The sequence below is a fragment of the Fukomys damarensis genome, unplaced genomic scaffold, assembly GCF_012274545.1.
Source record: "Fukomys damarensis isolate Sample0158 unplaced genomic scaffold, DMR_v1.0_HiC HiC_scaffold_9, whole genome shotgun sequence".
In the NCBI taxonomy this organism is placed as follows: domain Eukaryota; kingdom Metazoa; phylum Chordata; class Mammalia; order Rodentia; family Bathyergidae; genus Fukomys; species Fukomys damarensis.
Genome location: NW_022900921.1, coordinates 32,106,546 through 32,119,001, shown reverse-complemented (window position 1 = coordinate 32,119,001; position 12,456 = coordinate 32,106,546). Strand labels below are relative to the sequence as shown.

At 35.0% G+C, this 12,456-nt stretch overlaps 1 protein-coding gene across 1 annotated transcript in view; it reads right to left on the bottom strand.

The window, feature by feature from the left end:
• Positions 1-12,456, bottom strand: part of Ythdc2 (YTH domain containing 2) — a 73,537-nt gene that overhangs the window by 30,593 nt on the left and 30,488 nt on the right. The window contains exons 11-16 of the mRNA XM_019206072.2: positions 9,681-9,807; positions 9,462-9,527; positions 739-917; positions 428-524; positions 261-348; positions 96-176 (exon numbers count right to left, since the gene is read on the bottom strand). Coding sequence (XP_019061617.1) covers positions 96-176; positions 261-348; positions 428-524; positions 739-917; positions 9,462-9,527; positions 9,681-9,807 — 638 coding nt within the window. The remainder of the gene's footprint in view (positions 1-95; positions 177-260; positions 349-427; positions 525-738; positions 918-9,461; positions 9,528-9,680; positions 9,808-12,456) is intronic.

The window sequence follows — 12,456 nt, the reverse complement described above, 5'->3', positions numbered from 1 at the left end:
AAATTTTTCCACTAAAGTGAATTTTCTTATAAAGAGTACTTGTTGAAACAGAATTCGGCCTTCTTCTTTTAAGAATACAACTTATCTACACATACCTCTTTCACTTTTCCAGAATCAATAACAAAGACAACATCATTGACTGTTATGCTGGTTTCAGCAATATTCGTGGAAAGAATCTGCAATAGGATATTATTTTATAAGTAATATGAAAACAGAATGATTACCAATGATAATTGGAAAAAAAAGTTTATGTAGCTTACTATTTTACGAACACCCGCAGGTGGGGTTTTCAATACTTTCTTTTGATCAGACGTTTGCATATTTGAATGAAGCATAAAGACCTGATATCTGTTGACAATTGAAAGAGAAATATACTGTAGTACCTGTCTGTTATTTTAAGCAACAAATATAAAACTTTAGATTTTACCTATGTGCATCATCAGCAAACCGCTTGTCATCAAACAGGATGCGATCTCTCAGACCAACAATTTCATCATATCCAGGTAGAAAAATTAATACTGCACCTTGGAGAAGAAGTTTTTTAATACTAAATCTTGTGAAGCAATCAAAAGAACTAATTATAAGAAACTATAAAATGTGTTTTCAAGTACTGATAAATTACCATGACAGTTATTTCATATATTGCTATCAATGCAATTACATAAGAATGTAGACAATCAAAATATTTGAAGAAAAGAACACATTTTGATACAGTAATTTTAGACAGCATTTATTTACCAGTATCACAGCTCTGGCAGATATTGTATAGAAGATGCATGATCAAATCCAAGTCAACTTTTTCATCATCAAAACTGTGATGATAAGCTTTCAGGAGCTCTCTCTCTTCTGCACTAAGGTCATTTCCATTTGTTTGAACCAGAGAACTTTCATCTAGGTTTCCAAATTCCAATGAAGCACTTAAAAAAAAAAAAGATCAAGTCAGTTTTCATTAAAAGGAGTAACTTTTAAAGACCTATGATTTCCATTTTGTCCTTCTTCAAATTTCCAATATGCTCTAAAGAAGGTAAGTGACAAGGAACCAGCTGCAATATAATTCATGCTTTGATTTTAAGCACCTTATTCAACATAAAATTTGACATAAGTGCTTTTAGAAAATCACAAAGTAAAGACATTTCTCAAAGAGAAATACACAAATGGATTATAAACATATGAAAAGATCTTCAATTTAATTCATTATCAAGGAAATACAAATCAAAACCATGAAGAGATCCTCATTCAGTAAGATGGACACAAATGAAAAGATAGGTAACAAAGGCTGGAGAGGGTGTGGAGAAATCAGAGCCCTCTTGCATTCATTGTAGGAATGTAGAATAATATAGACACTTTGGAAAACACTGTGGCCATTCTTCAAAGCCTAAACACAGTTACTATATGCCCCATAAAGTTGCTCAAAGGTATATACACAAGAGAAATGGATAAAAAAATATTCACACATATCTGTCAACTAAGAAAAAAAACTATTTACAAATGTTCATACCAGAATCGTTCATAACAGTGAAAAAGTGGAAACAACATGAATGTTCATGAAATGACAAATGGATAAATTGTCCTTTATCCATAGAATGGATTATTACTCAGTCATAGGAAAAATCTACAACATGAATATACCTTAAAAACATTATACTGAGTGAAAGAAGCCAACTATAAAGTACCACATATTATATGAATGCATTCATATGAAATGCCAAGAATAGACAAATCTCTAGAAATAGGAAGTAGGTTAGTAGTTGGTCTAGGGTTAGGAGGGTTGAGAGAAAATAGGGTATGATTGCTAGTGGGTACAAGTTTCCTTCTGTGATGATGAAAATGTTCTAAAACTGATTGTGGTAACGACTACATAAGTCTCTGAACATAAAAAAAAATCAATGAATTGTACACTTACATGAGTGAATTATATAGTATAAGAATTACCTCAATAAAACATTAAAAACATTTGGTCATCACATATATTTGTTTGATTTTGTTTTTGTTTTTTTGTGACAGGATCTTACTATGTAGTTCAGGCTGTCCTTAACCACTATGTAGCCCAGGCTGACCTCAAACTTGAGTCAATCCTTCTGCCTCAGCCTCCCAAGCGCTGGAATCACAGCATGCGCCACCACGCTTCATTTATATTTTCTTAATAGGTTGTTTCTAATTGTTCACTGTTACAACCAATATTCTGATGAGTGAGCCATGCGTGGTAGCACATGCCTATAATTCCAGCACTTGGGAGGCTGGGGCAGGAGGACTGCTGTGAGTTCGTGACCAGCTTGGGCTACATAGTGAGTTCCAGGTCAGTCTCAACTACATAGTGAGACCCTGTCTCAAAAAACCAAAAAATTATATATATTTTGATGAGTGGTCCACAATTTTTAAAACCTCTATAGGTTATTCTATAGTAAAGCAGATTAACTGTGCTATTTCCCAAAAGCCCAGAATGAGCATAAACTACCACTTTTCTTCATCCTGTACATAAAAACATAAACTGCTGTCATCACTAGTAATTATCAATAGCACTTCCAGGAAGTTCATTTCAGCCCAATTTCTCTCAAAGAGCTGAGCAGAAAAATAAGAAGAGTATTTTCAATAGGCAAAATATTAAGATTATGCATTTTTGTAACTGCAGTATTTTTAATATCAAGATCTGTTATAAAATATTATTTATTGTTTCTTTTTAACAATTGAAGAAATATACTTTGTGTAAAACTATAAAACTGAATTATCACTATCAATCCATCAAACATAATAATAAATTTAATTTTAAATATTTGAAATTTGCTGGGCATGGTGATGGCATATCTATAATTCCAGCAATCTGGGGGACTGCAGCAGAAAGAGCATAAGTTCAATTCCAGTCTGGGCCACTCAGCAACTTAGCAAAACCCTGTCTCAAGATAAAAAAATGAAATAAAATAAAGAGATAGGGATGTAGCTCAGTACAATCTCCAGTACTCACAAATTAAAATAAATAAGATTAAAATATTTGACATTTGGAATAAAAAACCCAGCTGGCCAAGACACTTAAAAGTATTATCCTAATAACTGTTTTACTTAGTAATCTGTAGTATCTATACTTAGCAATACCAAAATAATAACTGGAATATTTAAAGTGCTATCACTAAAAGATTACAAATTCTGGGTACTATTTTAGACAACAAAAATGACTGTACCAGAATTAGCATTTGGATGTACTAAGAATTCTGAGACTCAATGAGTATCAATGAAATCAAAATGACAAAAATAATTTCATACTTAAACACTTACTTTTTACAATGAGACTACGTCTACAGAAGCATAAAAACTCAGGTCAAGGACCATGGATTTAGCTCAGTGGTTCCGCCATGTGCCTCACAAGTGCAAGGTCCAGAGTTCAATCAGAGTTCCAAAAAAAAAACTCAGGTCAAATAAAACATTTTATATATTCTTGATGATTTACTATATTTTAACTTCAGAATCCATTTTTAGGGAGACTCTCATAGGCTGACAACAAATAGAAACTATTAGTGTATTATAAAATATATTAGAGTTTCTTTTACATATTTTAAAAATTTATGTAACTAATCTAAATATTTAGGTAAATCTACATTTACCTAAAATATTTAGTAAAAGATAATTAGGGGCAAAGCATATAGCTTAGTGGTACAGGGATTACCAAACATAAATAAATAAGGTCCTGGGTTCAATCCCTAGCACCACTTAAAAAAAAAAGATAATTAGATCAGTTTTATAAGATGCTTAAAGTACCTATACTGCCCTTCTAATTTTTCTCTTTTTAAAAAAAGAGGATTGAAGAAAAAAAAAAGGGAAATATAGCTTTTTCAAATGGGGAGGGGATCAAGAGTTGGAGGGAGTAGGTAGGAATAAGAGGGAAGGGGACAAAAAAGAATTAAGATGTGCTACATACATGCACAAACTCCCCATGACAAATGTAATCATTATGTACTGTAAACATAAACTAATTTTTAAAAATAAAGTAAAATCAACATAATACATATTTATAGCAATAATTTTATAAAAGTTATAACAAAAAACAATCATACTAGTTAGGACCTTTTGTAATTGTCTAAGCCAATTAATTGCTATTATTTCTAAGCAACACTCATCTGCTATTAACAATTTAGTACAAATAAGGAAAAATGAGGTTACTACTTCTAATTCCATAAACATCCTGCCCACTACAAATCCCACAATTTTTGTTAAATCCTCATTCAGTTTTTACTTTATTTACTGTGATCATGTAAACACTATGTACTGCTGAGCCAAACTGGGAATACGATTGTATTTCCTTTCTTCTGTACTTTTTTATTTTCCTGGGGTAATTATTGTTTAATCTTTACTTGTTTAGTTTTCGGTGAACTTATCTTCTTCTGAAACATTCCAACAGACTTGAAAAGCTTAACATACTTAAAAAATATCAGGTAATAGTTTTTTCTCTGAAAGACTTCCCTCCTGAAGCCCTCCATCTCTTGTGCCTATGGGACTGGGTGGGTCTCCTAGACAGCTGCCATCATAACCCCCCTGCTATATCAGTATCCAGAGCATTCCCTCACCTAATCCTTGTAATGGATATACTACGTTTTTCTGGGGTTTTCTGCTTGTTTGACCGATTTTTTGTGAAACACATTTTCTAAAAGTTTCCTTCCAGGGATTTAGCTCAGTAGTGCCACACCTGCCTCACAAATGCAAGGTCCTCAGTTCAATCCCTAGTATCAGAAAAAATAAAATAAATTAAAAAAAAATAAGATTCCTGATAAAAGGTACATAGAAAGTAAGCTTTTTTTTTATATTTTTTCTACACATTTTCCATCTCTTATCTATTTTTCCTACTTTGTAAACAATTTTTTCAACTTTATCTTAGAAACATTCTAAAACTTTATGCTATCGTATTTTTTAGTCATGCAATAAATATTTGCTGATCACCTATTAAACTAGGCAGTGTCCTTGAGCAAAAGACTCCAGAAGCATACTAAACACGGTTGGAGAAAAGAGGGAAAATAAACAATAATAGTAAACCAGCAAAGTATATAATGGCATAGAGCTGGCATGTTCTACAGGAAAAGAAAAAGAAACTGTAGAATAGGTTAAGGACGATGCAGGGAGGTAGGTTGCAAAACTAGATAGGGTAAAATTGAGTAGGACTCACGAAGCTGAAATCTGAATGAAGATTTATGGCCTGTTTATTTTTTATAGGACAAGTTTCTTCTGATGCTTAGTTTTATCCAAATTCCAGAGTTTTCTGTTGCTGCTCTGTTTTACTTATTTCACTCATCTGTACAGTTTTTCAAGTGTCTACCCTTGGCAGTTCTCTGCTTTTTTGTTTGTTTGTGTTTTTGAGACAAGGTCTCACTATGTAGTTGAGACTGACCTTGAACTCACTATGTAGCCCAGGCTGGTCTCCAAATCACAGCTATCCACCTGCCTCAGCCTTCCAAATGCTGGGATTACAGGCCTGCGCCACCACACCCAGCGGCTTGGAAAGTCCCAAAACACTGAGTACACTTGGGACTGTTAATTGATCTGGTTTAAAAACCATTCCACTGAAAGAATACCATCTCCTAGAAGTCCTAACATTTTCTCTAGAATTTGGTCCGTTTTTCTAGAAAAGAACTATCAAGTTTTCTGCCAAAGAACATAAACTTTAAACAGGAAATGGTAACGGCAGATCATATGGTAAAGAAGTGGATGGCATTTCAGTTTATGGACTTTGATTCAAACCCCTTTGTTATTTGATAACCTCATCCCTACTTTCCCACTCTAGCTATTAAACCCAAGTTCAAAGCCTCTACAGCTAATTTTTTTTAATAATCCTACATCAAAAGTCTCCCTGGCTCAGTTTTTAAATTTGCTATTTCCTACTAAGGTGGGAAAGGGATTAAGTACACATGTTGTACCTACCATGTTTAACAGCAAATCCCTCTTCTGATTTTTCAAAATAAAGAGTAAAATAAACATTAAAACACAACAGATCTTGGGAGAACCACGCCTGCTCCCAACCCAGCCGCCATTGCTCAAGCACCAGGAAGTAGCCTGGGCCCCGATCCACCGCGGGAAGGAGAGCCACGGCAGCTCCCAACCCAGCCACCATCACTCAAGCACTGGGAAGGTAGCCCCTGAACCCCCATAAGTCCCCCCCCAACTGCACTCTCACACCTCCTGACTGTGCCAGTCTTTGGAACCACTCTGCAGAGACAGAGGTGGTCATCAAGGGTATTTTTCTGAGTTCCCAACTTTGAACATCTTTAAAGAAAGGGGGTGGGAAACCTGTAAGAGAACGTTGTGGAGTTCAACCATTCAGAAGGTTGGGGAACTCAATCTGGGCCTTGCAGCCCCGAGGTCAGTCAGCGTCATGGGGTTCAGCCATCAGCTGAGATCAGGGGTCTTGCATCCTCGCTCTGTCTGAGCCATTAAATGGTAAATACACTATATTGAAATTTTGTTCACTGCAGACATGTTCTGGGCTGCTTCTTGATTTCACTTTAATTCAAATGATTTAAGGGTGATAGACTAGTGACTACTACCGGTGGTCAGTGTCCAAGTTGTGCTTGATCTTAATATGTTGCTGATTGCATGAGTTGGGGTAAAGCATTGCGGTTGATTTGATGAGCTGTTTTCTCTGATGTTATGAAGATGAGAATGTCTGTGGGTCATTAGAGACACAGAAGCTAGGGCGCAACTATATCAGGAAGATTTGGGTAATAATGCAGAGATCAAACCAAGGACAGTCCGACAACAAAAATAAAAATGAGAAAACACTTAAGCAAGACACAAGGACAGACTTCCAGTTCACCAATGGCAAACAGTAGGGCAAATGAGGATGAAAAGGCCGATAATGAACCACCAGGACACCCTGAACTCAAAGCACAGGAAGTAACAAAACAGATCAATCAGGCTCTAGAAAAATTCAAAACAGAAATAATTTCCCAGATAATCATAGCGATAGTGAGCAAAATGGAAGTCGTGATTTGAGACTCTAGAGCAGAAATTGACAAAAAAATAGATGAGCTCAGGACCATGATAGAAGCCATCAAGACCCAGCATAAGGAAGAAATGGAAAAAATAAACGCCCAACATAGGAAAGAAATGGAATCCATAAAACAGATTCAAACAGATATCCAGGAGATTAAACACTCTATTGAAAGTGTACACAACAGAATAAAAGAATGTGAAGATAGACTCTCAATATAGAAGATAAGATTGCAGTCAGTGACCATGAAAAGAGAGGTCTCTTAAAAACAGTAAGAGATCATGAGAAATCAATCCAACAACTCCTAGATGATGCAAAGAAGAATAACATAAGACTGATAGGAATACATGAAGTAGCAGGAGAAAATACAAATGACTTTAAAAAGCTGTTCAATTAATGACAGAAAACTTCCTAAACAGAGGGTAAGAATTTGACATTCAGATAACTGAGGCATATAGGACACCAACTAGCTACAATAAAAAAAAAATCTACACTTAGACATATAATAATCGAGATCCCAGAAATCCAAAGGAAAGCCCATCAGAATCACAGCAGACTTTTCAACACAAACCCTTGGGGCAAGGAGAGCCTGGAATGAGATATTTCAAAGACTAAAAGAGAACAACCTGCAACCTAGACTGATGTATCCAGCAAAACTCTTTTGCAAAATGGATGGGGAAATAAGACACTTCCACGACAAAGAACACCTGAGAAACTACATGAATACCAAACCAGCACTACAAGCAATTCTAAACAAGATCCTAGAAAAAGACAATGAAGGCAACAACACCATGAGGCCCAACAGAGCAAATCAAATAGGCAAGGCAAGAAATTAAAAGGAGAAGGTGAAAAGTAAAGAGTCAACAAAAGGCCAATAACATGTCAATAATAAGTCAGTATATATCAGTTATAACCAGCAATGTCAATGGCCTCAACTCACCAATCAAGAGAAATAGACTGGCAAAATGGAATAAGAAGCAAAATCCAACAACATGTTGTATACAAGAAACACACCTAGTGCAAAAAGAAGCCCATAGACTGAAAGTGAAAAGATAGAAAACAATTCTCCATGTGACAGGAGCCCAGAAAAAAACAGAGGTAGCAATCTTATTTGCAGACAAAGTAAATTTCAAACCAAAACTGATTCTAGTATTATCGATGTAGGACGGTACTGTATCATACCTCTATGAATGTAAAATATCTTGTACCTGCTTTATGATACATAGTAGGGACTGTGCTTTATCAGAACTACAGTTAATGATATTATTCTACAATGTTCTCTTTCCAGATGATGATTAAGATGCTAATAAAATAAAAATGGTCCCAGGTACCACAACAGCAACACAAGTCTGCTGTTTTCTGGATATTATTCTTTTCTTTGTTTTTTTGTTTTGTTTTGTTTTTAATGGAATGTGCTGAATGTCTATAATTTTGTTCAGATGACTGCAGAACCTGGAAAAGCTGTTGCTGCCATTGATGTATAACATACTATTATTAGTCTTTTTATATAAATATATATATACATATATATATAAATTGAATTTTGGGAAACTAACGGTGCTGCCAACTTGGGAAAAAGTCATCCCAATTTACTGTGTTGAGTTGGCATTGTACAGAAATGGACAGCCATATTGGTCCAGAAATGTTAATTTATTTTTATTTTTATTTTTTTCCATGTGTACAGGGGTAACACATCATACTAAATATGTAAGGTCACATCTACGTGGGTTTGATTACAGAAACTAATATTCTCTAAATAATGAAAAAAGGAATAAGATAAGACTATAAGAGCAAGAAGCAATTTACATATGTTCGGGGACCATTTTCATTTCCAGAATTAAGGATTATTTTAATGTTACATCATTGCCTTTTCTCTTTTACTTTCCTTTTTAGTTTTATTTTAGGGTTCCCTATTTTTAATGTTCATACAGATATTTCTTTAACTGAAATACCGAATAGTTTCTTGGGTGCAAAAACTATAATAGTACACAGGATCCTAATGAGATAATTAATAATGTGAAATAGGACGTAAAGGGCTAAAGGTGTAGGGCAAGTGGGAATGGTGGGGGAAAGGTAATAAGGGAGAGGAAAAAAATATGAGAAACTGAAAAAATGGAAATAAAGTGTTTGTAAATGGGGAGGGGAGGGGGGTGAAGGGAAGGCAGGGACAAGGGGAAAAAATGAGAATCAAGACCTATTATGTAAAGGTACAGAATCCCAATGATGAATGTAACTGTATTGTATACCTAGATTGTACCAATAAACTCAATTAAAAAAAAAAAACACAACAGATCTTAATCTAAAAAATTACAAAGAAAAATTATAAAAAGTAATTTCTGTGCCTGGTAAGCACAAGGCCCTGAATGCAATTCTGGGCACCCATCCCCCCCAAAAAAATCTCTGGATAAAAGACTATTTATAGCCTACATATGATTTACACTGGTAGCTTTAAAAAAAAAGAAAATAATATTAATTTAAAATATTAAAGATTTACCTGTAAGATTCTAGAAGATCCACAATTTCAGTCTGCCCAAAGTGTTTAGCCCAATCCAGGGCCATCCTGCCAAAATTCAAAGATAACATACTAAGTATTATAAAGCTTCCACTCAAAATTATTTACCCATTAACGTAGAGATACACCCACAATTATTACATAATGGTTTTTAAAATAAAGGCAAATGTAAAGATAGAAACAGACACAGTCCAGAATTACCAGCCATTTGACGCTTTGCTATGGATGTTGGCACCCATGCTAATTAACTGCTCCACTTGGCTTGCAAAGCCTCGTCCTGCAGCAATCATCAGTGCTGTGGCACTGGTTTCACTATGTCTGTAATCGACTACAAGAAGAAAAAAATACAACTGTTAAACTTCCAAGTTATTTAAAACTATTTTAAATTTTTAATAAAATTTAAATGGCAGAAGTGGCTGTCGTTTTAACCTTTAACTTGCTCATTCACTTCACAAAAGAACATTATCTAGCCCTTAAATCAGATTATCCAAGGAAATCGATCACTGAGGTATCTGTGTATAAATAGGATGGAACAGACATTGTAAAGTGAAAGGTAGGACAAAAAAAAAGACAGCTATTACAGCTATTAAATTGTTTAAAACTCACCTATGTAATTAAAGTAGAAAAGCTACCAAGTTTCAGAACCTTACACAATCTCCTTAACTCTAGATGTCACCTTGATCACCAAGTAACAATATATTAAATAATTCATTTTCACCAGTTATCAGTAATGAATTCACAACAAATTTCTGTTTTCTTTTGCTTTTAATCCCACCTTATTCCATGCTATTTTCTAAAATGCTTAATGTGTATGTCTTAGTCTGTTTTCTTTTGTTTTACAAAAGAAGGGTACAAAAACCTGAGACTGGGAGATGTATACAGGAAAGCTCTTTGCGGAGCTCACAGTTCTGGAGGTCCAAAAGCATGGCAGCAACATGTGCTTGACATCTACAGATGCCTGATGCTGCCCAACTCGCAGCAAAGAAGGGCAGGTGGGTGTGTGTAAAAGGGGCAGCCAAGCGGGCTACCTTTCCTCGGTAACAATACACTCTTAACAGTGACCAATCTAATAGCATGAGAGCAACTCATACCCTTCTGGAAAAGGAGTACACCTCTTAAGAGACTCAGTAAATTCTTAAAGGTCAAAGGTCACTTTTAAAGTTGGAGCAAATCTCAATGTGAGTTTTGGTGGGATCAAATTATTTTCAAACCATAGCAAGGAAAAACACCAGAATAAAGTTTACTTCTAAATATGCACAGAAAAATAAATTCTACTGAAGTTCCTTCTTAATGTATATTTTTCAAATAATTAGTAGGTAATTGCTTAGCATTAATTTGCTTCAATTACAAAATTGGTAATTTTAATAAGAATTCATCATTGGGAAAAAACCTTAGTGTAAAATTTAAGATAATTATAAAGAAAAAATTAATTTTCCACATACAGTATGCCCAATTACCTCCATTAATGACATTCTAAAACATGTATCCACTATCACCACTATCAATCAGTGGTTTCCAAAGTGAGGGAACTTAGAATTGCCTCAAGCTTCTGTTTCTTAGGACTTTACTATTTAACAGCAGTTTTATATTCAATACTAAAGAGATGTTCCATATACCCTGTCCCTACAATGTATGGCCTCCCTTATTAACAAAAGAGCGGTACGTATGTTACAACTAAAGAACCTATAATGACAATCACTTCAAATTCCAGTTTTCATTAGGGTTCACTCTTGGTGTTATACAGTCTGTGTGTTCGGAAAAATATATAAAGACAAGTATTTTTACTTTTTACACTATTTTGCTTTGTATTTTTGAAAGCACAGATAGCCACTGTGCTATCACTCTCAGAGAAACCAGTAGCTACATCCTAGTATAATAAGACAGCCCTATAGAAAGATTCATACAACCAGAACCAGAGCCCTCTGGCAACAGCCTGCAACAAACTTAAGCCTCTTGCCACTAGTCATTCCAGTGAACCTTCTTTAAAGTAGATCATCCTTGCTGGGCATGGTGGCATACACCTATAATCCCAGCACTTAGGAGGCTGAGGCAGGAGGATTGCTTCAAGATCAAGACCAGCCTGGGCTACATAGCAAGTTCCAGGACAGTCTGAACACAGAGAGGCCATGTCAAAAAAAACAAAAAACAAAAAAGTAGATCATCCACCCACAACAGACCTTCAGATTACAGCCCCTAACAATGTGTTAAGTGGCCCACAGGAGAGAACAGAAGCCAGCTTAAAACTTACTTGTCATTCTTAACTCTCAGAAACTGAGATAATATTCTAGGCTGCTAAGTTTTGTTATCATTTCTTAGACAGTAACAGAGTATGTCTAGTCTTACTAATTATTAGCTGCTTCTATAGAGTCATGTGGAAAAATGATGGTACTAAAAAAGAAATCTTTAAGCCCACAGTTTCTTAGATTACATTAAGCATTTCCAACTCCCAAGGCATTAAGAGTTGAGATTTTAGAAGACAAAAAGATGGGAAATAAATAAACCATAGAGCTACAATAAATTTTTATTTTACTTCACATGACTGAAGAAATTAGAGCATTGGATTTAGGGCAGGGATTTAGCTCAGTTGTTCCTCTGCCTGCCTCGCAAACACAAGGACCTGAGTTCAATCCCCAGTACACCCCCACACACACAAAAAAAAGAGCACTGGATTTAAGGCAATGTATAAACTATAAATAAGAGAAGTAATATTTAGAAAGAGAACTAAAGATAATATTTACATACCTAAAACATTAAGCTTAAAGCAATAAAATATGTCATGGAGTTTTGGGGTTTTTCGGGTTTTTTTTGCGGGGGGAACACGGTCTATATAGTTCAGGCTGACCTGGAACTTGAAGTTATCCTCCTGCCTCAGCCTCGCAAGTAGTAGAATTACAGGCATGTGCTACCACACCTGTTGTTTTTTTATTTTATTTTGTTTTTTGGGTTTGGTTTTCTTTCTTTTTTTTTTTTTTTTTTT